Genomic DNA, 23403 nt, shown 5'->3' on the forward strand with positions numbered 1-23403 from the left:
GAGTGTCCAAAACATGAGACCGCAAATCCGATGACACAACTACAAAGTCGATCATGGAACTGCGGCCTAGGGTGTCCTGGTGCCAAGTGCACATATGGATACCCTTATGTTTGAACATGGTGTTTGTTATTGACAATCCGTGACGAGCACAAAAGTCTAATAACAAAACACCACTCGGGTTCAGATCCGAGCGGCCATTCTTCCCAATCATGCCTCTCCAGGTTTCACTGTCGTTGCCAACATGAGCGTTGAAGTCCCCCAGTACAACGAGGGAATCACCCGGGGGAGCACTCTTCAGTACTCCCTCGAGTGAAACCAAAAAGGGTGGGTACTCTGAGCTGCCGTTTGGCGCGTAAGCGCAAACAACAGTCAGGACCCTTCCCCCCACCCGAAGGCGGAGGGAAGCTACCCTCTCGTCCACTGGGTTGAACTCCAACGTGCAGGCTTTGAGGGGGGGGGGGCAACAAGAACTGCCACCCCAGCCCGTCGCCTCTCACTGCTGGCAACGCCAGAGTGGAAGAGAGTCCGCCCCTCTCAAGAGAACTGGTTCCAGAACCCTTGCTGTCCGTCGAAGTGAGTCCGACTATATCTAGCCGAAACTTCTCCACCTCACGCACTAGCTCAGGCTCCTCCCCCCCCAGCGAGGTGACGTTCCACGTCCCAAGAGCTAGCTTATGTAGCCGAGGATCGGACTGTCAAGTGCCCTGCCTTCGGCTGCTGCCCAGCTCACACTGCACCCGACCTCTATGGCCCCTGCTATGGGTGGTGAGCCCATTGGAGGGGGGACCCACGCTGCCTCTTCGAGCTGTGCCCGGCCGGGCCACCAGGCGCTCGCCATCGTGCCCCGCCTGCGGGCCTGGCTCCAGAGGGGGGCGAGGGAAATCTGGGTCCTTTGTTTGTGTTCTTCATAGAGGTCTTCGCGCTGCTCTTTGTCTGATCCCTCACCTAGGATCAGTTTGCCTTGGGAGACCCTACCAGGGGGCATAGAAGCCCCCGGACAACATAGCTCCTAGGATCATTGAGACACGCAAACTCCTCTACTACGTTAAGGTGGCAGCTCAGAGAGGAGATTGATAATTTACGGTTAATAGCTGGTTACTTTCTATCCACACTTCTTTAAAAATTTAATAAACACTTATTCTTTTGTTGTTTGGATACTTTACATTAGTTTTGGGCGATACTACAAAGTTGGGTATCGATCCAATACCAAGTAGTTACGGGGGCAGTATTGATCATACCAATGCTGATACTGATACTTCAAAGTTTCCAGATCATTGAATGATTAAATCTTTGATCACAATTATAATCAGACAAATTAACGATGCTAATTAAACAATTAAATTATTGACTTTTTCACATTGATTAAAGACTATTTTTTGCACAAAAAAAGTCAATAGTGCAAAGTAACTAAACATACAGAAACTACTCTTGGCTCGGATTAAAATATTTTGTTTTTTGTTAGTTTGTTTATAAACTATTTCCTGAGTTTGTAAACACTAACAAAAATGAAGAATGTATTTTGTAAAATTGAAAATGTTCAATCTAATTTCTGTAGTATTAACCATATACTGGTACCATACTTGGTATTGTTACTGTAGGTATTTGTAACCAATCCGCCCACCTTTGTTTATATTCAAGAGCTGTAGCTTAGCGGTTAGCACATCCTCCATAGGTGTGTAGTGTAACATGTTTAGCTATTCTTCCAGTGATAATGTTACGTGTAAAAAACCTTATTTGCCGCAACGGAGGCGAGGATGAGTGATTTAGAAGCAGCTTTAAACAGTGAAGGGATGCTAGCCGCTAACTAGCTAGCGAGAATGCTACAGTGTTTCAGGACGTGTTTGTTCGCTTGTCGCTTTCAATTTTGTGGGACACAGCTAGAATGTGTCATCATCAACATGCATTATCGCGATATGACAATAGTATCAAAAGCTCTATCATCAGCCAAGTGTATTTAATTTATATTGTATAAATCGTGCAACCCTAATGCAAACCAACACACCTGGATTTGGAGAGATGCAATGACACCAACTGCTTATCCAACCGACTATTTCTAACACAGTCTAGTGTACCTAATGTAGTGTCCATTTAATAGATATACATGGTCTATTACAGGGGTGTCCAAACGTTTTGATTTGGGGGCCACATTGGGCTAAAAAGAATTGGCCGGGGACCGAAAGCCGACTGCATGTAATTTATATATACCCTATGCATATACTGAATGTGTACACATTTATAAATATTATATATACAAAACCCAAAACCAGTGAAGTAGGCACATTGTGTAACTTATAAATACAAACAGAATACATCCATCCATCCATTTTCTACCACTTGTCCCGTTCGGGGTCGCGGGGGGTGCTGGAGCCTATCTCAGCTGCACACTACACTCTGGACCAGTCGCCACCTCATCGCAGAGCCAACACAGATAGACAGACAACATTCACACTCACATTCACCCACTAGGGTCAATTTAGTGTTGCAATACAATGATTTGCAAATCCTTTTCAACTTATATTCAATTGAATAGACTGCAAAGACAAGGTAGTGTTCGAACTGAGAAACCAAATTTTTATTTTGCAAATAATCATTAACATAGAATTTAATTTAACTTGTGTTCCAGTGTATTGGAAATTATTAAATATTAATGACAATGTTGAAGCAACATTGTTAATTCTGTATTGAACAACATGTATTGCTAATGTGCGTCATGTTAGTGTCATGGCAAGTTGATTTTTTATTAAACAAAATACAATTGTGTTAACTATAATTGATTTTAAATTTAACATCACTGCATTTAAATGGAGCAGCCAAATGTGTTTATTAATTTGGCACTAATTATTGATAATGTTAGATCCATCCATCCATATTACAAAACACAAAACCAGTGAAGTTGGCATGTTGTATAAATTATAAATAAAAATGGAATACTATATTCAATTAAATACACTGCAAAGACAAGATATTTAATGTTGGAACTGAGAAACTAATCTTTTTTTGCAAATAATCATCAACTTGGAATTTAATTGCAGCAACACATTGCAAAAAAGTTGGCACGGGGGCATTTTTACCACTGTGTTACATGGCCTTTCCTTTGAACAACACTCAGTAAACGTTTGGGAACTGAGGAGACTAATTTTTGAAGCTTTTCAGATGGAATTATTTCCTATTCTTGCTTGATGTACAGCTTAAGTTGTTCAACAGTCCGAGGTCTCCATTGTCGTATTTTAGGCTTCATATTGTGGCACACATTTTCAATGGGAGACAGGTCTGGACTACAGGCAGGCCAGTCTAGTACCCGCACTCTTTTACTACGAAGCCACACTGTTGTAACACGTGCAGAATGTGGCTTGGCATTGTCTTGCTGAAATAAACAGGGGCGTCCATGAAAAAGACGTTGCTAGGATGGCAACATATGCTGCTCTAAAACCTGTATGTACCTTTCAGCATTATTGGTGCCTTCCCAGATGTGTAAGTTATCCATGCCTTGGGCACTAATACAACCCCATACCATCACAGATGCTGGCTTTTCAACTTTGCGCTTATAACATCCCAGATGGTTCTTTTCCTCTTTGGTCCGGAGGACACGACGTCCACAGTTTCCAAAAACAATTTGAAATGTGGACTCGTCAGACCACAGAACACTTTTTCACTTTGCATCAGTCCATCTTAGATGAGCTCGAGGCCAGCGAAGCCGGCGGCGTTTCTGGGTGTTGTTGATAAATGGCTTTCTCTTTGCATAGTAGAGTTTTAACTTGCACTTACAGATGTAGCGACAAACTGCAGTTACTGACAGTGGTTTTCTGAAGTGTTCCTGAGTCCATGTGGTGATATCCTTTACACACTGAAGTCGCTTTTTGATGTAGTACCACCTGGGGGATCGAAGGTTGCGGGCATTCAATGTTGGTTTTCGTCCTTGCCGCTTATGTGCAGTGATTTTTCCAGATTCTCTGAACCTTTTGATGATATTACAGACCATAGATGGTGAAATCCCTATATTCCTTGCTTTTGCTCATTGAGAAATGCTGTTCTTAAACTGTTTGACAATTTGCTCACGCATTTGTTCACAAAGTGGTGACCCTCGCCCCATCCTTGTTTGTGAATGACTGAAGCTGCTTTTAAACCTAATCATGGCCCCCACCTGTTCCCAATTAGCCTGTTCACCTGTGGGATGTTCCAAATAAGTGTTTGATGAGCATTCCTCAACTTTCTCAGTCTTTTTTGCCACTTGTGCCAGCTTTTTTGAAACATGTTGCAGGCATCAAATTCCAAATGAGCTAATATTTGCAGAAAATAACAAAGTTTACCAGTTCGAACATTAAGTATCTTTTCTTTGCAGTGTATTCAATTGAATATAGGTTGAAAAGGATTTGCAAATCATTGTATTCTGTGTTTACTTACGATTTACACAACGTGCCAACTTCACTGGTTTGTGGGTTTTGTACATAAAATGTTATAATATCCACCCATCCATGTCCCCCCGCGACCCCGAGAGGGACAAGCGGTAGAAAATAGATGAATGGATGGATATAGAATTAATACAATTAGGTATCAAGAGTATGTGAAAGTTCGACTCCTACATTGTTTACTTTCGTGACAACCTCTTTAAAGGTCTCTACTCATTTAGAAATATCAAGCAGCTAAAATGTGCCAAACATGGACAAGTGTAGAGAGTGTTTTGCATTTTTCCCACAATGCATTGTAGTGGATTTAAATTGGTGTAATTTTGAATATGAATGGTAATTTTATTTTTGTAAATAATATCACTAAGTTCAGTGAGCAGGTTGAGATATGTGTGACCATGTGTGTTGACTTTTTCTTTTTCTTTTTTTTTGCACCATGAGTCTGAAAGGTTGTTTGGATTGGGTTGTATACGTAATACTGTGCTTGAAACTTAAACGTAATATTTCTGTTCACTGGTTTGCAGTTTTAATGTTGTCCACAAGATGGTGGCAAATCAGCTGCAGATATTTGTCAGATATCCTCAAGTAAATTAGAGCCTCTTCGCGGATCGAGTCCTCATTAAACCCATGACGTGTCGTGGGCCAATTTGAAGGCGCCCGCGTGCCGTAGTTTGGACACCCCTGGTCTATGAAGAGGTATTAACGGGCTTTCACCTGGTAGCACAGTGAGAAAGGCGCTGCGGAAGCTGTATCCCATGGTGTTGGCACCTAAACAGATGTACATGCCGGCATCCTCCTCCTTGGCGCGGGTAATGAGCAGCTTGTTGAGGTAGGAGCCGTCCGGTCGCGACCACACCTCCCCTGTGGGCAGCACCACAAAGCGGTGGTCTCCCACTTCAATGGTGGAGTTGTAGCGGCTCTCCTCATTAGTCTCCACGCGTTTCAGCCACTGGATCACCGGCTTCACATCGCTCCTCACTTTGCACTGGAACGAAGTGGTGCCGCCGTAGTCCACCGTGGTGTTGAGAGGGTGAGTGCCTGTCAGGACAGGTTTGGAGTTGGTCCTCTCTGTGGGGACACACAAATAGACAAAGACTTTGTGATACCACAGTGCTTAAAAATCCACAGTGACAGGCAGAGAGGAAGGAACAGCACATCCATCCATTCATTTTCTACCGCTTGTCCCTTTCGGGGTTGCTGGAGTCTATCCCAGCTGCAATTGGGCGGAAGGCGGGGTAGACCCTTGACAAGTCACCATCTCATCGCAGAGCCAACACAGATAGACAGACAACATTTACACTCACATTCAAACACTAGGGCCAATTTAGTGCTGCCAATCAACCTTTCCCCAGGTGCATGTCTTTGGAGGTAGGAGGAAGCCGGAGTTCCCCGAGGGAACCCACGCAGTCCCGGGGACAACATGCAAACTCCTCACAGAAAGACCCTGAGACCGGGGATCCAATCCAGGACCTTCATAACAGCACATGTTACACAGTAAGTATGTGTGAGTAGTTTCCTCTTTCTGTGCTCCTGCTTGTACAGTTCAGGTTCTGCTGGCAGCCGGCCTTTAATCAGCTCCAGATTGAGTGGAGGGTCTTTAAGTTAAAGCGCCTCTTGCACACCCCCGCCCCCCCCCCCCCCCCCCCCCCAATCCCCACAGCAAACACCAGGGGACAAGGCCTCTCTATCCTGCACGCTTCCTCAATGTGCTTCTCATATACGTGATTACACACACTCATCCAGCATGCTGCAAGGACGAATGAGACATTATTTTAAAGTGTACAAAGCTTCTGCTGAAAAAAAAATCAGAACCACTCTTATAGAGTTGAGTCCCTTTCACATTTGAACCGATAGGGTTTCAATTCCCGGTACCTGGGAATTGATACTGGCACTCACATCAGTGTTTGTTCATGTGTTAATAAATGTTAATTAATTCCAAGACATTAGACGGCAGTAGTGTATAGACTATGGTATGTTGCCTCGCCAGGGAGTAGTCTTTGCCATTAAGCTGAATCAAATCTTTTGTTGCGCTCTAAAAAGTGTTAATACTGTAAGTATTGTACCTTTTACACACCAGTTATTTGATTGTATTGTGCATCTTAGTCACCAAATTTGGAGCAATTCAAATTGCCATGTAAAATGCTAATGCTAATCAGTAGCAGTTGTATGACAAATCCAATATAAATTAGCATCAAGATAGCACATTTTTCAAAATGGAGCCTTACCTTACATTTATGTTACATGCACTGCACATACGCCCTCACCTGTGTCTCTTTTACTGATTACTTCTCCCTTATCAATGATCGATTGTGATTGGACAGCATACGGGTACCCAGGAGCAAAAGCTAAGAGCTGGAGCAAAAGCTGACCTCCCTCCCTCCCCTCTCCCTCTTTCTCTCTCTCCTTTTCTCTCCCTCTCTCTCTTTTTTCCCTATTGCTCTTCCTCTCCTCCCCCTTCTCCCAAGTCCATAGTGTCCATTCTATATGTTACGCGTCCCTTTTAAACTAGACAATGGCACGGGGACTGTAACATAATTGGGGGATCATCCGGAAACATTTGAATCTTCTAAGACAAAAAAACATAATTGAGGCGAAAAAACCTTTACTACGTGGTAAAACAAAGTTAGATTTTTGTTAATTAGGCTTGTGTTGCAATACTGAATATATCTATTTTGTATACAGGGTTTTCTATCAGGCATACTTGCTATGTTGGTATAGAAAATACAACATTATCCAGAGGCAGTTTGGCTGCGTCTGCTCTGAGTGCTGCTTGAGTGCTTTGCCCGACCGAGTCTACAACTAGACGTGACGTCACATGCAACAAATGTATCGAAATATGGCACCGTTTGAATTTACGTGAATCCATACCCTCTAGTACAGATGGAATTCTGTCAATACCTATAAAAGTACCAACTTTAGTATCAATCCCTACACTCTTACAGCCATTAGGTGCATGCTGAGCTTGTAGAAAACGGATAAATGGATGGATGGATGGATGGATGGATGAGCTAGTGGCATATTCAAGTACTACTTGCCATCTACTGCCTCGTTCTTATCAGAGTGCATGCTGCTGATTTCATCACAATATTTTAGTCTACATTTGTTGACATATTTCATTGTTACTCACGTATGACCTCCACTTTGTACGTGGCATTGATTTCTCCGGCCCGATTGGCCACCTTGCAGGTGTATCTACCGCTGTGCTCGGGCATTAGGTTCTTCAGGGTCAGGGTCCACTTGTTCTGGCGGCCCTCGCCGACCTGCTGCCCGGTCAGCGGCTGGTCGTCCTTCAGCCACACAATGTACGGCCGAGGAGTCCCACTTGCTGTACATTTGAGCCGCACTGAGCTGCCCACGGGTCGGGCTATTACCCTTTTCCTCATCTTGGCGGGCTGTGTGAAGCGGGGGCGCACTATTGGGCACAGCAAAAGTGCTAATTGTGAATCCTGACATTTGCATTGCACGGTGATAGACCTACCAAGCTTTTCCACCAAGCCATCAGCACTGTGCTCTGATGGCGTTCCATCAGACATGGCGGGTCCTGTCCTATGAGAACCAGAGTCATCTGTTGACACAGCAACATAACAGTTGGTTATGCATTTTCAAAACCTGATAAAAAGTGAGGAGAGTTGTTTGCACGAAAGGCCAGCGTGAGTTCTGCGAATATTTAACTGTGCCAAAAGAGTGGAATAGGGTCTTTAAAGTGAGTATGGCCTCACCTATGACATATCTGATATCTTCATTAGACAAATGGTCAATGACTTATAGCCAATTAGTGCAAAGACGTTTTGCTTGATGCTTTTAAACCAACCTTTTTCTTGTTTTACAGTCACATGCTTTAAAGGGGAATTTAATATTTTTGGGAAAATACATGACCACAGATGGATTTTTTTTTATGCTTCTAAATAGTAAATACATTTGATCAAAAGTCCGCTTACAATGGAGCCTATGGGAGCCTATAGAGCCCCTAAAATAGGTGTGGGCAATTCATTTTTACCGGGGGCCGCATGAGCAACTCGAACACTGCTGGAGGGCCACATCGACAATATTTCAATTACATTTTGCTCAATATTATTTTTGGTATATACCATAAGATAAATAATAATAATAATAATAATAATTAATAATAATAATAATACTTTCATTTAACCTAACTTAACTTTATACCAAAAGCACTGCTTTGGAAATCATTTGTACCCCTTTCAGAGATCACATTTAGTTCCCCTTAAACATCCTAATGTTGCACAATGAAATGTAAGCATAGGATGAAGTCTGCATTCCTGTAACTTTCTCTAGTAACAGCATTCCATGATTAATATCAATAAATTAACATTAATAATAAATGACAGTAAAATAAGCACACGTATGACTGAGGAGTCATAGTGTAACTTTGTGTGGTGTTTGAGTTGTCCGACTTTTTGTGTGGCCATAAACGCACCAGTGGTTTAGTGCTATGCGTGTTGGTGACAGATGACAAGTTGATTTTGGCCTGTTTTGTACGGCAGAAAATTACTAGTTTTTCGAGAAATAAGTTTTTTACTCATGTTTTTGGTGTGGTTATGGCCGAATATAAACAGTTTTGCTCAATAAAGTGATCAATATAATTCCTGTCCTCGAAGCATCTCGATAGACGTTACAATAATTGAACAGTGTTCAATTGAACGGTGTTGATAAACACCGTTAGGGCCGCTTGTTGTCACTGTCACTCAAGTTGCATTGCAAAATTACACAGAATAAATGTGTTTATTTTGTTTAGAATTCAGGTGGGTTTGATTTGGTGCACGGCATATATTTGCTGTGCGCAGAGGACGCTTTAGCAGTGCTCAATTGCGCAGGCGCGCACCTTCGAGGGAACTTTGCTTGGCAGTCCATGTCTTGTTGAAAACACGCCATTCGTCATCAACTTTTCTATTTTTAGCGTCTCGGGAGTAACCGTGCATCACTTGTCGCTGTGCACCTTCACTCACAGGTTACACCCGGACATACGCCCATAAATAACACTTTTCAAAATAAAAGCAGCACAGTTGTATTGCGCGCACGACATAGATGTTTTTTCAACTTTATTTTGTAATTTGTGATTGCAGCTGTTCACATTCACTCACAATCGCACACGCACGCACATACGTCCACACGGAAGTAATACAAATAACGCTTTTCAAAACAAAAGCAGCACCGTTGTAGTGCACACTCAACATAGATACTTTTTAAAATTTATTTTGTAATTTATGATTGGCCACACGCGGGCCGGACAGGGACGCACAAAGGGCCGGATGTGGCCCGCGGGCCGCACAATGCCCAGGTCTGCCCTAAAAAAATCCAAACACCTCCATAACTGTTTTATATACATGATGTAAGTGTATATGTAATGTAATAATGAGCACATTTATAATAACATTGAATATTTACATATTTTGATCATTTTAAGCAGACACGGCGCATTTATTTAAAAAACGCATCACCTTTGTTTGTATTTTCTTCATCACTGCTAATTACTCACTGGAGAGTTTGTGAGAGCCAACAAACATAATAAAAACTTCACTTACTGCTAGGATGCTCATATATTTACATTTAAATTAAAAATGTTTCATAACCCTCGCGAAGAAACGGGGTGAGGAGAGTGGGGGGGAACAAGTGGTTTTCGTGTTGTTCTCGCCAGTGCCAGGTTCTATATGGCTGTCAAAGTGTACCAACTTGTCGGACTATATCAACAGCCACCTTCTGTCGAGGTGAGATGCATGATTTATGTTATACAATAAACTTCCAGGAAGCAGGGAAACGAGGAAGCAGCTGATCGTCGGAAGTGATCACGCGCGGCTATAAATAGTTTGTCTGTGTTAGTGCTTATAATAACAATATCACTAATACTGGGTTATTATTCAAGTCACAAAATGTAAATGGAGTATTGTTGGCGCTTTTTGAGTTGTTATTTATCAGATTTTATGGGCGAAATAGTGGAGCTCCCATTGGCTCCGCTGTAAGCGAACTTTTATTTATATTTATGTAATATCTGGAATGCATTAAAAACAAATCCATGTGTTGTCATTTATTTTATAATAATTGTGAACGATAGGAACAATTCCATAAAAAGTGCAGTTCCCCTTTAAGATCCCAATAGTGACACAACCAACTGTCGGTGAAGGGTGCTGGATGACATCATCATTTAATTTGCATAATTGATGTGTCATTTTTTTCATGGTTGCTGTGGAAGAGATATGAAAAGAAAAAGTAATATATTTATACATTACTGCAGTCAAATGATATATTTTTTAAGTCATATAATCACAATTTAGAATTTTGATTTATTGTGATTAATTTCAGTAAATTACTTGGCTGCATAAATGTAATAAACTTAAAAAAAGATTCATTTTCAGAATCTCAAACAGGAAAATGTTTGACTTGAATGGCTTGAGACTGGAAGGTCGTGGGTTCAAACCCCGGCCGAGTCATACCAAAGACTATAAAAATGGGACCCATTGCCTCCCTGCTTGGCACTCAGCATCAAGGCTTAGAATTGGGGGTTAAATCACCAAATGATTCCAGAGCGAGGCCACCGCTGCTGCTCACTGCTCCCCTTACCTCCCAGGGGGTGAACATGGGGATGGGTCAAATGCATAGTATAATTTCACCACACCTAGTGTGTGTGTGACTATCGTTGGGACTTTAACTTTAACTTCATTTATTTGCTCAAAACTTGGTAAAATTACTATCTTAAAGTCCTGTTGAGGTGTATTTTTAAACCAGCACACCAGTTGGAGTCTCCTTACTCATCTTTGCACTGATGTATACATTGACATGGTCACTGACTGGGGGGGCCGAGGGGGCACATGTGAGCGCAGAGAATAGGCTTCATCAGTATCATGCAGTATCTATCACGATTTCAACCCTGCTTCGAAAAGCTGTGTACTAAAGACATGCTTATTGTAGCCATTAATCCTGACTTCCTCATCTCCGCACAAATTGTTTTATTCTTCTTTGTTTTGTAGATTAAAGTGTTTTATATATTGTGCCTCTGAGTTAGTGTTGCTGATCATTTTGAATGTATTATTATTTACTGAGTTTGTTCAGTTTTATTTGTCAGTATCAAATGGTTCAAGTCCGTCAAAAAATGTTTATAGTTTAAATAATATCAGGCAAATTGATGCACTTTAAAGGAGACCTACTATGCAAAACCAACTTTTCTTACTTATTGGTACCTGGTTTTTTGTATTTGGGGTCTGCATAAGTCCCGAAAATGTGTAATCAAACCATGGAGGCATGGCGGAGATATTTATAAAACAATGTTTACTTCCTTCATACTTCCTCCAAACGAGCCGTTTGGAATTTGCCCAATGTGTGTCGGTTTTTCAGTTGGTGACGTCAGCACTCAGCGGGTATCTCCATGTATGGTAGAGATTTACCCGAAGTTCTTTGCATTGTAGTCCGACACTGTAGTCAATAAGTTCTTTCTTTTTCTCTATCCTTTTGTTGTGAAGCAGACTGGCTCGTACATGCACATGCATCCTCCGCTGCTGCCATTTGTAAGTAGCAAATACAAACCCTGTTTCCATATGAGTTGGGAAATTGTGTTAGATGTAAATATAAACGGAATACAATGATTTGCAAATCCTTTTCAACCCATATTCAATTGAATGCACTACAAAGACAACATATTTGATGTTCAAACTCATAAACTTTTTTATTTTTTTTTTGCAAATAATAATTAACTTAGAATTTCATGGCTGCAACATGTGCCAAAGTAGTTGGGAAAGGGCATGTTCACCACTGTGTTACATGGCCTTTCCTTTTAACAACACTCAGTAAACGTTTGGGAACTGAGGAGACACATTTTTTAAGCTTCCCAGGTGGAATTCTTTCCCATTCTTGCTTGATGTACAGCTTAAGTTGTTCAACAGTCCGGGGGTCTCCGTTGTGGTATTTTAGGCTTCATAATGTGCCACACATTTTCAATGGGAGACAGGTCTGGACTACAGGCAGGCCAGTCTAGTACCCGCAAACTTTTACTATGAAGCCACGTTGATGTAACACGTGGCTTGACATTGTCTTGCTGAAATAAGCAGGGGCGTCCATGGTAACGTTGCTTGGATGGCAACATATGTTGCTCCAAAACCTGTATGTACCTTTCAGCATTAATGGCGCCTTCACAGATGTGTAAGTTACCCATGTCTTGGGCACTAATACACCCCCATACCATCACAGATGCTGGCTTTTCAACTTTGCGCCTATAACAATCCGGATGGTTCTTTTCCTCTTTGGTCCGGAGGACACGACGTCCACAGTTTCCAAAAACAATTTGAAATGTGGACTCATCAGACCACAGAACACTTTTCCACTTTGTATCAGTCCATCTTAGATGAGCTCAGGCCCAGCGAAGCTGACGGCATTTCTGGGTGTTGTTGATAAACGGTTTTCGCCTTGCATAGGAGAGTTTTAACTTGCACTTACAGATGTAGCGACCAACTGTAGTTACTGACAGTGGGTTTCTGAAGTGTTCCTGAGCCCATGTGGTGATATCCTTTACACACTGATGTCGCTTGTTGATGCAGTACATCCTGAGGGATCAAAGGTCACAGGCTTAGCTGCTTACGTGCAGTGATTTCTCCAGATTCTCTGAACCCTTTGATGATATTACGGACCGTAGATGGTGAAATCCCTAAATTCCTTGCAATAGCTGGTTGAGAAAGGTTTTTCTTAAACTGTTCAACAATTTGCTCACGCATTTGTTGACAAAGTGGTGACCCTCCCCCCATCCTTGTTTGTGAATGACTGAGCATTTCATGGAATCTACTTTTATACCCAATCATGGCACCCACCTGGTCCCAATTTGCCTGTTTACCTGTGGGATGTTCCAAATAAGTGTTTGATGAGCATTCCTCAACTTTATCAGTATTTATTGCCACCTTTCCCAACTTCTTTGTCAAGTGTTGCTGGCATCAAATTCGAAAGTTAATGATTTGCAAAAAAAAAATGTTTATCAGTTTGAACATAAAATATGTTGTCTTTGTAGCATATTCAACTGAATATGGGTTGAAAATGATTTGCAAATCATTGTATTCCGTTTATATTTACATCTAACACAATTTCCCAACTCATATGGAAACAGGGTTTGTAGTTCAAACTTATATCGGTCAGTAGATTCACAGGGAGAAGTCGCAGCCAAAGGGGAGGCACGTAAAGACACTGTCAGAAAGCAGCTTAAAGACGGTCTGTACAACATAAACTATGTAAAATTTTGACCAAAATCCCACCATTACATCTTATGTCAGGGTTTCCCCAAATTGCCAACATAACTCTGGCGGTCTCCTCTCTGAGCTGCCACCTTACCGTGGTAGAGGAGTTTGCGTGTCCCAATGATCCTAGGAGCTATGTTGTCCGGGGACTTTATGCCCCCTGGTAGGGTCTCCCAAGACAAACTGGTCCTAGGTGAGGGATCAGACAAAGAGCAGCTCGAAGACTTCTATGGGAGTGAAACAACAAAGACTCAGATTTCCCTCGCCCGGACGCGGGTCACCAGGGCCCCCCTCTGGAGCCAGGCCCAGAGTTGGGGCATGATGGCGAGCGCCTGGTGGCCGGGCCTGCCCCCATGGGGCCCGGCCGGGCACAGCCCGAAGAGGCAACGTGGGTCACCCCTCCAATGGGCTCACCACTCATGGGAGGGGCCGTAGAGGTCGGGTACATTGTGAGCTGGGCGGAAGCCGAAGGCAGGGCACTTGGCGGTCCGATCCTCGGCTACAGAAGCTAGCTCTTGGGACGTGGAACGTCACCTCGCTGGGGGAGAAGGAGCCTGAGCTAGTGCGTGAGGTAGAGAAGTTCCGGCTAGACATAGTCGGACTCACTTCGACGCACAGCAAGGGCTCTGGAACCAGTTCTCTCGAGAGGGGCTGGACTCTCTTCTACTCTGGCGTTGCCGGCAGTGAGAGGCGACGGGCTGGGGTGGCAATTCTTGTTGCCCCCCGGCTCAGAGCCTGCATGTTGGAGTTCAACCCGGTGGACGAGAAGGTAGCTTCCCTCCGCCTTCGGGTGGGGGAGGGTCCTGACTGTGGTTTGCGCTTACGCGCCAAACCGCAGCTCAGAGTACCCACCCTTTTTGGATTCACTCGAGGGAGTACTTGAGAGTGCTCCCCCGGGTGATTCCCTCGTTCTACTGGGGGACTTCAACGCTCATGTTGGCAGCGACAGTGAAACCTGGAGAGGCGTGATTGGGAAGAATGGCCGCCTGGATCTAAACCCGAGCGGTGTTTTGTTATTGGACTTTTGTGCCCGTCACAGATTGTCCATAACGAACACCATGTTCAAACATAAGGGTGTCCATATGTGCACTTGGCACCAGGACACCCTAGGCCGCAGTTCCATGATCGACTTTGTAGTTGTGTCGTCGGATTTGCGGCCTCATGTTTTGGACACTCGGGTGAAGAGAGGGGCGGAGCTTTCTACCGATCACGACCTGGTGGTGAGTTGGCTGCGATGGTGGGGGAAGATGCCAGACAGACCTGGCAGGCCCAAACGCATTGTGAGGGTTTGCTGGGAACGTCTGGCAGAGTCTCCTGTCAGAGAGAGTTTCAATTCCCACCTCCGGAAGAACTTTGAACATGTCACGAGGGAGGTGCTGGACATTGAGTCTGAATGGACCATGTTCCGCGCCTCCATTGTCGAGGCGGCTGATTGGAGCTGTGGCCGCAAGGCAGTTGGTGCCTGTCGTGGCGGTAATCCTAGAACCTGTTGGTGGACACCGGCGGTGAGGGATACCGTCAAGCTGAAGAAGGAGTCCTATTGGGTTCTTTTGGCTCATAGGACTCCTGAGGCAGCGGACAGGTACCGACAGGCCAAGCGGTGTGCGGCTTCAGCGGTTGCGGAGGCAAAAACTCGGACATGGGAGGAGTTCGGGGAAGCCATGGAAAACGACTTCCGGACGGCTTCGAAGCGATTCTGGACCACCATCCGCCGCCTCAGGAAGGGGAAGCAGTGCACTATCAACACCGTGTATGGTGAGGATGGTGTTCTGCTGACCTCGACTGCGGATGTTGTGGATCGGTGGAGGGAATACTTCGAAGACCTCCTCAATCCCACCAACACGTCTTCCTATGAAGAAGCAGTGCCTGGGGAATCTGTGGTGGGCTCTTCTATTTCTGGGGCTGAGGTTACCGAGGTAGTTAAAAAGCTCCTCTGTGGCAAGGCCCCGGGGGTGGATGAGATCCGCCCGGAGTTCCTTAAGGCTCTGGATGCTGTGGGGCTGTCTTGGTTGACAAGACTCTGCAGCATCGCGTGGACATCGGGGGAAGTACCTCTGGATTGGCAGACCGGGGTGGTGGTTCCTCTCTTTAAGAAGGGGAACCGGAGGGTGTGTTCTAACTATCGTGGGATCACACTCCTCAGCCTTCCCGGTAAGGTCTATTCGGGTGTACTGGAGAGGAGGCTACGGCGGATAGTTGAACCTCGGATTCAGTGTGGTTTTCGTCCTGGTCGTGGAACTGTGGACCAGCTCTATACTCTCGGCAGGGTCCTTGAGGGTGCATGGGAGTTTGCCCAACCAGTCTACATGTGTTTTGTGGACTTGGAGAAGGCATTCGACCGTGTCTCTCGGGAAGTCTTGTGGAGAGTGCTCAGAGAGTATGGGGTATTGGACTGCCTGATTGTGGCGGTCCGCTCCCTGTATGTTGTCCAAGATGGCGGCGCTTCAAGGCAGCGGCTTCTTGCGAGCGCTCCTGGAAGTGTAGACCGATTTGGCAAAAACACCCGTCAATTCAGTCAATTTCATGGCTGGCTCACAGCGTGTTCACTCCGTGATCACTTACGACCGACTTACGATTCTGGATGTGGAGAGATCGGGCCATTTTGGGCTGAAAGATGCGTGTACGGTGGACCTACTCGCTAGCTTGGGAATTCTTCGCGAGCTACATCCAGCAGTGGCCTTTGAAGCAGCGGCGTCCACTACCAGCGGAGACCGTCAACGAAAGAGACGTAAGCGATGCGCTCGGAAGCAGAAGCGGGGGTGTCGGGCGGGGCTAACAACAAAGCTAAATGCGTTGTTGTTAGCGGGGCTAACGAAAAAGCTAAATGCTAATCCACAAAGAAGCGCTAATAAGGAGTCTGTTAAGCTAGAACTAACCAGCGCCAGGCTGGATAATCCCTGCACACATAGCAATTCTCTTAGAATAATATACAACTTACATAATGTTTTTTCTGCATCAGAGGTGGACATGCATTTTACTGAGGTGGCAAACAATCTAAAAATTCCTGTCATATCAATTCCTAGATATGGTCGAAATTATTTAAAGTGCACTACGCATAATAAACGTAACATTATTAATATTGCTACTACGGATACTTTCAACAAAAACTCCTCAAAACAGCCCACTACCTATAATATGGGCTTTTTAAACATAAGGTCATTGTCTTCCAAAACGTTATTAGTTAATGAAGTCATCAGAGACAACAATCTTGATGTCGTTGGTCTAGCCGAGACCTGGCTCAAACCAGACGAATTTTTTGCGCTGGGTGAGGCGTCTCCTCCTGGCTATCCGGGAACGCATATTGCCCATCCCATTAAAAGGGGTGGGGGTGTTGCACTAATATACAACAAAAACTTTAGCCTTACCTCGGACCTAAATAATAAATATAACTCGTTTGAGGTGCTTACTGTGAGGTTTGTCACACCGCTGCCTCTGCACCTGGCTGTCATCTACCGCCCCCCAGGGCCCTATTCGGACTTTATCAATGAATTTTCAGAGTTCGTTGCTGATCTAGTGACGCACGCCGACAATATAATCATAATGGGAGACTTTAACATCCATATGAATACCCCATCGGACCCTCCATGCGTGGCGCTCCAGACTATAATGGATAGCTGTGGTCTTACACAAATAATAAATGAACCCACGCATCGCAACGGTAATACGATAGATCTAGTGCTTGTCAGGGGGGTGTCACCACCTCTAAAGTTATGATACTCCCGTACACTAAAGTAATGTCCGATCATTACCTTATAAAATTCGAAGTTCTGACTCATTGTCAACAAACTAATAATAATAATAATAACTACTATAGCAGCCGCAACATTAATGCTGCCACAACGACGACTCTTACTGACCTACTGCCTTCGGTAATGGCACCATTCCCAAATTATGTGGGCTCTATTGATAACCTCACTAACAGCTTTAACGACGCCCTGCGCGACACCATTGATAGTGTAGCACCGCTAAAGCTAAAAAGGGCCCCTAAAAGGCGTACCCCATGGTTTACAGAAGAAACTAAAGCCCAGAAATTATCAAGCCCAGAAATTATCATGTAGAAAGCTGGAACGCAAATGGCGTGTGACTAAACTTGAGGTTTTCCATCAAGCATGGAGTGATAGTTTAATAACTTATAAACGCATGCTTACCTCAGCTAAAGCTAAATATTACTCAAATCTCATCCACCTCAACAAAAATGATCCTAAATTTTTGTTTAGTACAGTAGCATCGCTAACCCAACAAGGGACTCCTCCCAGTAGCTCCACCCACTCAGCAGATGACTTTATGAATTTCTTTAATAAGAAAATTGAAGTCATTAGAAAAGAGATTAAAGACAATGCATCTCAGCTACAACTGGGTTCTCTTAACACAAATACGACTGTATATACGACGGACACTGCCCTCCAAAATAGTTTCTCTCTCTTTGATAAAATAACATTGGAGGAATTGTTAAAATGTGTAAATGGGACAAAACAAACAACATGTTTACTTGACCCAATTCCTGGGAAACTTATCAAGGAGCTTTTTGTTTTATTAGGTCCATCAGTGTTAAATATTATAAACTTATCACTTTCCTCTGGTACTGTTCCCCTAGCATTCAAAAAAGCGGTTATTCATCCTCTACTCAAAAGACCTAACCTCGATCCTGACCTCATGGTGAACTACCGGCCGGTGTCCCACCTTCCGTTTATCTCAAAAATTCTCGAAAAAATTGTCGCACAGCAGCTAAATGAACACTTAGCGTCTAACAATCTCTGTGAACCTTTTCAATCCGGTTTCAGGGCAAATCACTCTAAGGAGACAGCCCTCGCAAAAATGACTAATGATCTATTGCTAACGATGGATTCTGATGCGTCATCTATGTTGCTGCTTCTTGATCTTAGCGCCGCTTTCGATACTGTTGATCATAATATTTTATTAGAGCGTATCAAAACGCATATTGGGATGTCAGACTTAGCCTTGTCTTGGTTTAACTCTTATCTTACTGACAGGATGCAGTGTGTCTCCCATAACAATGTGACCTCGGACTATGTTAAGGTAACGTGCGGAGTTCCCCAGGGTTCGGTTCTTGGCCCTGCACTCTTTAGTATTTACATGCTGCCGCTAGGTGACATCATACGCAAATACGGTGTTAGCTTTCACTGTTATGCGGATGACACCAAACTCTACATGCCCCTAAAGTTGACCAACACGCCGGATTGTAGTCAGCTGGAGGCGTGTCTTAATGAAATTAAACAATGGATGTCCGCTAACTTTTTGCAACTCAACGCTAAGAAAACGGAAATGCTGATTATCGGTCCTGCTCAACACCGACATCTATTTAATAATAGCACCTTAACATTTGACAACCAAACAATTAAACAAGGCGACTCGGTAAAGAATCTGGGTATTATCTTCGACCCAACTCTCTCGTTTGAGTCACACACTAAGAGTGTTACTAAAACGGCCTTCTTTCATCTCCGTAATATCGCTAAAATTCGTTCCATTTTGTCCACAAGCGATGCTGAGATCATTATCCATGCATTCGTTACATCTCGTCTCGATTACTGTAACGTTTTATTTTCGGGCCTCCCTATGTCTAGCATTAAAAGATTACAGATGGTACAAAATGCGGCTGCTAGACTTTTGACAAAAACAAGAAAGTTTGATCATATTACGCCTATACTGGCTCACTTGCACTGGCTTCCTGTGCACCTAAGATGCGACTTTAAGGTTTTACTACTTACGTATAAAATACTACACGGTCAAGCTCCTGCCTATCTTGCCGATTGTATTGTACCATATGTCCCGGCAAGAAATCTGCGTTCAAAGAACTCCGGCTTATTAGTGATTCCCAGAGCCCAAAAAAAGTCTGCGGGCTATAGAGCGTTTTCTATTCGGGCTCCAATATTATGGAATGCCCTCCCGGTAAAAGTTAGAGATGCTACCTCAGTAGAAGCATTTAAGTCTCATCTTAAAACTCATTTGTATACTCTAGCCTTTAAATAGACTCCCTTTTTAGACCAGTTGATCTGCCGTTTCCTTTCTTTTCTTTTCTACTCTGCTCCGGGGTGGACCGCTAGCCTGTTCATCGGATGGGGACATCTCTACGCTGCTGACCCGTCTCCGCTCGGGATGGTTCCTGCTGGCCCCACCATGGACTGGACTTTCGCTGATGTGTTGGACTTTCACAATATTATGTCAGACCCACTCGACATCCATTGCTTTCGGTCTCCCCTAGAGGGGGGGGGGGGGTTACCCACATATGCGGTCCTCTCCAAGGTTTCTCATAGTCATTCACATTTACGTCCCACTGGGGTGAGTTTTCCTTGCCCGTATGTGGGCTCTGTACCGAGGATGTCGTTGTGGCTTGTACAGCCCTTTGAGACACTTGTGATTTAGGGCTATATAAATAAACATTGATTGATTGATTGATTGATGATCAGTGCCAGAGTTTGGTCCGCATTGCCGGCAGTAAGTCGGACACGTTTCCAGTGAGGGTTGGACTCCGCCAAGGCTGCCCTTTGTCACCGATTCTGTTCATAACTTTTATGGACAGAATTTCTAGGTGCAGTCAAGGCGTTGAGGGGATCTGGTTTGGTGGCTGCAGGATTAGGTCTCAGCTTTTTGCAGATGATGTGGTCCTGATGGCTTCATCCGGCCAGGATCTTCAGTTCTCACTGGATCGGTTCGCAGCTGAGTGTGAAGCGACTGGGATGAGAATCAGCACCTCCAAATCCGAGTCCATGGTTCTCGCCCGGAAAAGTGTGGAGTGCCATCTCCGGGTTGCGGAGGAGACCCTGCCACAAGTGGAGGAGTTCAAGTACCTCGGAGTCTTGTTCACGAGTGGGGGAAGAGTGGATCGTGAGATCGACAGGCGGATCGGTGCGGCGTCTTCAGTAATGCGGACGCTGTATCGATCCGTTGTGGTGAAGAAGGAGCTGAGCCGGAAGGCAAAACTCTCAATTTACCGGTCGATCTACGTTCCCATCCTCACCTATGGTCATGAGCTTTGGGTTATGACCGAAAGGACAAGATCACGGGTACAAGCGGCCGAAATGAGTTTCCTCCGCCGGGTGGCGGGGCTCTCCCTTAGAGATAGGGTGAGAAGCTCTGCCATCCGGGGGGAGCTCAAAGTAAAGCCGCTGCTCCTCCACATCGAGAGGAGCCAGATGAGGTGGTTCGGGCATCTGGTCAGGATGCCACCCGAACGCCTCCCTAGGGAGGTGTTTAGGGCACGTCCGACCGGTAGGAGGCCACGGGGCGGACCCAGGACACATTGGGAAGACTATGTCTCCCTGCTGGCCTGGGAACGCCTCGGGATCCCCCGGGAAGAGCTGGACGAAGTGGCTGGGGAGAGGGAAGTCTGGGCTTCCCTGCTTAGGCTGCTGCCCCCGCGACCCGACCTCGGATAAGCGGAAGAAGATGGATGGATGGACGGATGGACTCTGGCGGTGGGGGCGTGGTTTATGTGATGTAACTATATAATTTGCATAATATGATCTCATATATTTTCTTTAAAAAGGCTAAAAGAAATGTTATACATACATTGGAAAACAAATCTTTGTTATTATTAATTTGTTTCAGTTTCAGTTTATGTCGAACATGCATACAATACAATGTAATGCATCACATATTTCCAGTTGTTTCATTACAGTACGTCCGAAAAGGAGTTGGAAGAAACAAAACTTATTTAATCCTACCCCTTTTCATATCATAGCAAATGTATCCCATTTCCTTGTTCTCTGCAACAGAACAGTGAATTAAAAAAAAAAAATCAATATACCATAGTGAGTAAACAAATATTTAATACATAAATAACATTTATCTTTAAAAAAAATAAAAAGGTTCAAGATGTGAATCATAATTGTTCTTATTTGTACTTTGTGAACACTTGTAGTTTTAACAGTCTCTTAAACTGGATCATTTTGGTGCTTTGTTTGATTTATTTGGTTAATTCATTCCATAATTTAATTCCACATACGGATACGCTAAATGTTTTAAGTGTAGTACGCGCATACAAATGTTTTAAATGAGATGTTCCTCTAAGGTTGTATTTCTCCTCTTTTGTTGAGAAAAATTGTTGTACATTCTTGGGTAGCAGGTTATAGTTTGCTTTATACATAATTTTAGCTGTTTGCAAATGCACCAAATCATTGAATTTCAATATTTGTTATTCAATTAATGAACGGTTTGTATGTTCTCTATATCCAACATATTATTCTAAGTCAGTGGTTCTCAACCTTTTTTCAGTGATGTACCCCCTGTGATTTTTTTAAAAATTCAAGTACCCCCTAATCAGAGCAAAGCATTTTTGGTTGAAAAAAAAGAGATAAAAAAGTAAAATACAGCACTATGTCATCAGTTTCTGATTTATTAAATTGTATAACAGTGCAAAATATTGCTCATTTGTTGTGGTCTTTCTTGAACTATTTGGAAAAAAAGATATAAAAATAACTAAAAACTTGTTGAAAAATAAACAAGTGATTCAATTATAAATAAAGATATCTACACACAGAAGTAATCGTCAACTTAAAGTGCCCTCTTTGGGGATTGTAATAGAGATCCATCTGGATTCATGAAATTAATTCTAAACATTTCTTCACAAAAAAAGAAATCTTTAACATCAATATTTATGGAACATGTCCACAACAAATCTAGCTGTCAACACTGAATATTGCATTGTTGCATTTCTTTTCACAGTTCTTTTTGACAGACGTTTAAAAAAAAATCTCACGTACCCCTTGGCATACCTTCAAGTACCCCCAGGGGTACGCGTACCCCCATTTGAGAACCACTGCTCTAAGTGATCTTTTTTGTAACATCGTTAGTGAATGAAGCGCACATTTGTAGTTGTTTCCCCATATTTCTGCACAATAATTCAGATATGGTAACACTAGCGAGCGGTAGAGAATATGAAGTGATTTTTGATCCAGAATATGTTTTGCTTTATTCATTGTTGACGTGTTTCTTGCTACTTTATGTTGTATATTTTTTACATGAGGTTTCCTGTTTATTTTGTCATCTATTATTACACCCAAAAATGTGTTTTCTTTTACGCTTTCAATGTCTACTCCGTCTATTTGTATTTGTGTTTGACTTTCTCTTCTACTGTTACCAAATAGCATTATTTTACTTTTACTGAGATTCAAAGATAGTCTGTTTTTGTCAAACCATCTCTTTAATTTGTTAATTTCTTCTGTTATTATTTGTATTAGCTCCTGTGTGTTCTCTCTTGAACAAAACACAGTTGTATCATCTGCAAATAATACTAATTTTAAGTCCTTTGTAACTTTACAAATGTCGTTTGTATAGAGATTGAACAATTTTGGTCCAAGTATTGATCCCTGAAATACACCACAAAATATTTTCAGCTCTGTAGACGTGTGTTCGCCTATCTTCACGTATTGCTTCCTGTTGGTTAAGTAGCGTCTAACCCAGTTCAAGACCAACCCTCTAATTCCATACCTTTCTAATTTGTTTAATAAGATAATGTGATTAATTGTGTCAAATGCTTTTGTTAAATCCATAAACACTGCAGCTGCACATTTTTTGCTATCTATTGCATTGGTGATCTCTTCCGTTATTTCGATTAATGCCATTGATGTTGAGATGTTGGCTCTGTATTCGTATTGGTTGTCTGTGAGTGTTTCATTTTTATTTATGAATTAGTCCAATCTCTTGTTAAACCGTTTTTCAATCCTTTTAGAACATTGTGGAAGTAGGGAAACCGGTCTGTAGTTTGTAAACTGGTGTTTCTCTCCTATCTTATAAATTGGTACGACTTTTGCTAT

At 43.3% G+C, this 23403-nt stretch overlaps 1 protein-coding gene across 1 annotated transcript in view; it reads right to left on the bottom strand.

Moving 5' to 3' along the window:
- The window catches only part of LOC133646890 (fibroblast growth factor receptor-like 1), a 110190-nt gene that overhangs the window by 7769 nt on the left and 79018 nt on the right, over window positions 1-23403 (bottom strand). Inside the window, exons 4-6 of the mRNA XM_062042780.1 lie at window positions 7882-7968; window positions 7531-7815; window positions 5118-5471 (exon numbers count right to left, since the gene is read on the bottom strand). Coding sequence (XP_061898764.1) covers window positions 5118-5471; window positions 7531-7815; window positions 7882-7968 — 726 coding nt within the window. The remainder of the gene's footprint in view (window positions 1-5117; window positions 5472-7530; window positions 7816-7881; window positions 7969-23403) is intronic.

This window comes from Entelurus aequoreus, linkage group LG03 (assembly GCF_033978785.1).
Source record: "Entelurus aequoreus isolate RoL-2023_Sb linkage group LG03, RoL_Eaeq_v1.1, whole genome shotgun sequence".
NCBI classification, from domain to species: domain Eukaryota; kingdom Metazoa; phylum Chordata; class Actinopteri; order Syngnathiformes; family Syngnathidae; genus Entelurus; species Entelurus aequoreus.